This window comes from Helianthus annuus, chromosome 16 (genome assembly GCF_002127325.2).
Source record: "Helianthus annuus cultivar XRQ/B chromosome 16, HanXRQr2.0-SUNRISE, whole genome shotgun sequence".
In the NCBI taxonomy this organism is placed as follows: domain Eukaryota; kingdom Viridiplantae; phylum Streptophyta; class Magnoliopsida; order Asterales; family Asteraceae; genus Helianthus; species Helianthus annuus.
Window position 1 is genome coordinate 178,081,287 of NC_035448.2, and position 3,354 is coordinate 178,084,640.

The window sequence follows — 3,354 nt, forward strand, 5'->3', positions numbered from 1 at the left end:
CGATAACTCAAGTATATCACGATACAACAGAATTAACTGAAGCACAAGTAAGAGAACTCTACAGGAAAGATCAAGGAAATACAAGCGGAGTAGTGAATTTTGTGTTATATGCAGATACGGATCCAACAACCTATGTTGAAGCAAGCAAAGAAACAATATGGCAAGATGCCATGGATAGAGAAATGGAATCAATTATAAAGAATGACACATGGGAATTAGTGGATCCACCTTTGAACCAAACACCAATTGGCGTCAAATGGATATATAAAACTAAGTATGATGAACATGGACAGATTAGCAAACACAAAGCAAGGTTGGTCGTGAAAGGTTACAATCAGAAATACGGAATAGACTATCAAGATGTCTTTGCACCAGTCATCAGGTTTGATACAGTTCGACTTGTTTTAGCATTAGCAGCACACCACGGATGGCATTTACATCAAATGGACGTAAAAACAGCCTTCTTAAATGGATATTTAAAAGAACAGGTGTTTATCGAACAACCGGAAGGATATGTGGTAAAGGGTAAGGAAAGAAAGGTGTGTAAGTTAAAAAAGGCTTTATATGGTTTAAAACAAGCTCCGAGAGCATGGTATAGCAGAATAGAAGGATACTTTGCCACTCATGGATTCAAAAGGTGCATTTATGAACACACTCTATTCACTAAAATGTCAAAAGAGGAAAAGATAATCATTTGCCTATATGTAGATGATCTTATTATTGCAAGTGATTCATTATCTAGCATTGAATCCTTTAAGGAATTAATGAAAAAGGAGTTTGAAATGACTGATATGGGAATCCTACACTACTTTCTGGGAATGGAAGTTTCGTTCGATAATGGGAATATCATTCTAACCCAACAACAATATGCAAAGAGCTTACTAAGTAAATTCAACATGATGAACTGCTCAGGGATTTCAACTCCCATGGAATATGGTTTACGTTTGACAAAACAAGATCCAGATGACGAAGTAGAACCTAATTTATACAGGAGATTGGTTGGGAGTCTTATGTACTTAACCAATACTAGACCTAGACCGGATATAATGTTTGCAGTAAATAAGATAAGTCAATTCATGGAACAACCAAAGCGAAGTCACTGGGAAGCTGGGAAAAGAATACTTAGATATATAAAGGGAACACTAGATCAAGGATTAGTGTATTCAAAGGGAGGCAAAGGAAAGCTAATCGGTTACAGCGACAGCGATTATGCAGGGAATATCGACGACAGTAAAAGCACATCCGGGTATGTATTTCAACTGGGAACAGGAACAATAGCATGGCAATCGAAAAAACAAAAGGTTGTGGCGTTATCATCAACAGAAGCAGAGTATATTGCTCTCTCCTTAGCTGGCTGTCAAGCACTCTGGCTCAAAGGGATCCTAAACGAGCTGCATGAAGAAGTAAATGGTCCTGTGATCATCCATTGTGATAATAAATCCACAATATGTTTAGCCAAAGATCCTATGTTTCATGGGAAAAGTAAACATATAAGGATTAAGTATCATTTCATCCGAGACTTGATCAAGAACAACGATATAGAAGTTCGTTTCTGCTCCACTGGAAATCAAGTTGCAGATATACTCACTAAGGCACTGCAGCTTAAAGTGTTTTCACGTCTAAAGGAATTATTACAGTTCAAAGATGAACACACCTGAAGAGTCAGCAATGACGTTGATCTAGCTTACGGGAGGGTATTAGACGGAATTTCATATTAAGCTAGATCGTATTATTATTATAAGGCCATGTTAGATATATATCATAGGTTATGCTGTTACCATTATTATTATTATTATTAGCCTAAGTTAGGAGTAGTTATTAATCGTTCTCTGATGTATATATAGAACCGAATATGTATCATTTGTTTTTACCAATTCAATCAAGAACAATAAGAAACTTTCGGCCTCTCTCTCTCAATAGATTCATTCCAATAAACAAGAGAGTTATAACACTTTATCGACTGTGTGTCTTATCCAGACCCATTAACAAGTTTCTACATAACTATGCATAAGTTTATACATATTAAGTTTGATGTTAACTCTATACACCAAAACATAAACATTCAATCGGTATCTACTTTGTAAAGAGAAGATGTCTTTTATTATTCAGAGAACCAACTGGATTAATATTTTTATTTAAAATCAAAATCAATAATAAAATATTGATAAATATATATAATGACCCTTGACCCTTCTAGGTAAGGGTTTTAACTACTATATGAACCTACTGCTTGCCCCGGATGAGACCGGTTGCGGGGCCGGGGCAAGCTGTATTCCCGGATCTTCAACCCCACACTCGGGAAAAGAATCCCGGGACCGATCCTTGTCATTGCAATATGAATATGTCATACACCAACCTCTAAACCATTTCATTCTTAGTCTTTCATCTGACGTCATTAGACCAATAGGAATTGCAACATCACACTCATCAGGTACTGACACGGACTTGTCAACACGACACCCATTTATGACAAAAGAATAACCCGTGACAAACGGGCCTCGCTGGATATCTACCCTATACTTGCCTTTGTATGTAGCCCAGTCTGACCCATCCCAAATGGTGCCATACAAATGCATAGGTTTGGATGGAAAATCACCACCCATACCATTAACATTCTCCACTTCCCTAATGGGCCATTCATCCACATAAAAAATGATCCGGCCCGTATTCCAAAGAATAGTATAGTTGTGAAAATCTTGAGAAGGGTCAAATGGTAATGTGTATCTTTCTTCTCTCCCTCTATGCTGGTTGCTTCCATTGCCATAAACATTGGTTTGAAGCACCCATTTTTCGCCGTCAATATGTCCAAGAAACTCAAAATCTATCTCGTCTCGCATCAATTCTTTGTTTTGAAGGTAGAAACTAGCAACAACACCAGCTGAGTAGGTGTTGTTTGGTAGCTTGATAAGGGCAGTGAACACGCCATGATTGTATGCGTATTGTGAAGTAAAACCTGACCCATAAGGTGTCCGCTGGTCCATGGAGATTTGAATAAGTTTACCATCATCGGAATGCACGACGCTTTGGTTACCATAGATTGGGGCGAAAGCTTCGTTAAAGGGGACGATAGAGAGATTGAGCGCAATAGAAGGTTTCAGGGTTGCGATGGTGCAAAGAATTATAAGTTGTACATAAGTAAAATACAACATATTGATCTTAATTGGGTTACAAATGGGAATGAATCTCATGAATATATGTGTGTGTATATATAGAATGAAAATAGTAAGGTGTGAATACATTTATGAATATTAATGGTCTATTAATAAGGAAATGAGTAAGTTTAACAAGGAAAATAAACATGTAAAATGGGAACAGGAACTACTGAATCAAAAGAGTTACAAATATGCATGTATA

The 3,354-nt window shown here is 37.1% G+C and overlaps 1 protein-coding gene across 1 annotated transcript; it reads right to left on the bottom strand.

Annotated features, from left to right (window-relative positions):
• Positions 1 to 2,213: 2,213 nt before the first annotated feature.
• Positions 2,214 to 3,149, bottom strand: LOC110920082 (probable xyloglucan endotransglucosylase/hydrolase protein 28). The gene has a single exon (XM_022164318.1). It carries the CDS (start codon positions 3,147 to 3,149, stop codon positions 2,214 to 2,216), a length of 936 nt encoding a protein of 311 aa, XP_022020010.1.
• Between the last annotated feature and the right edge of the window lie 205 nt (positions 3,150 to 3,354).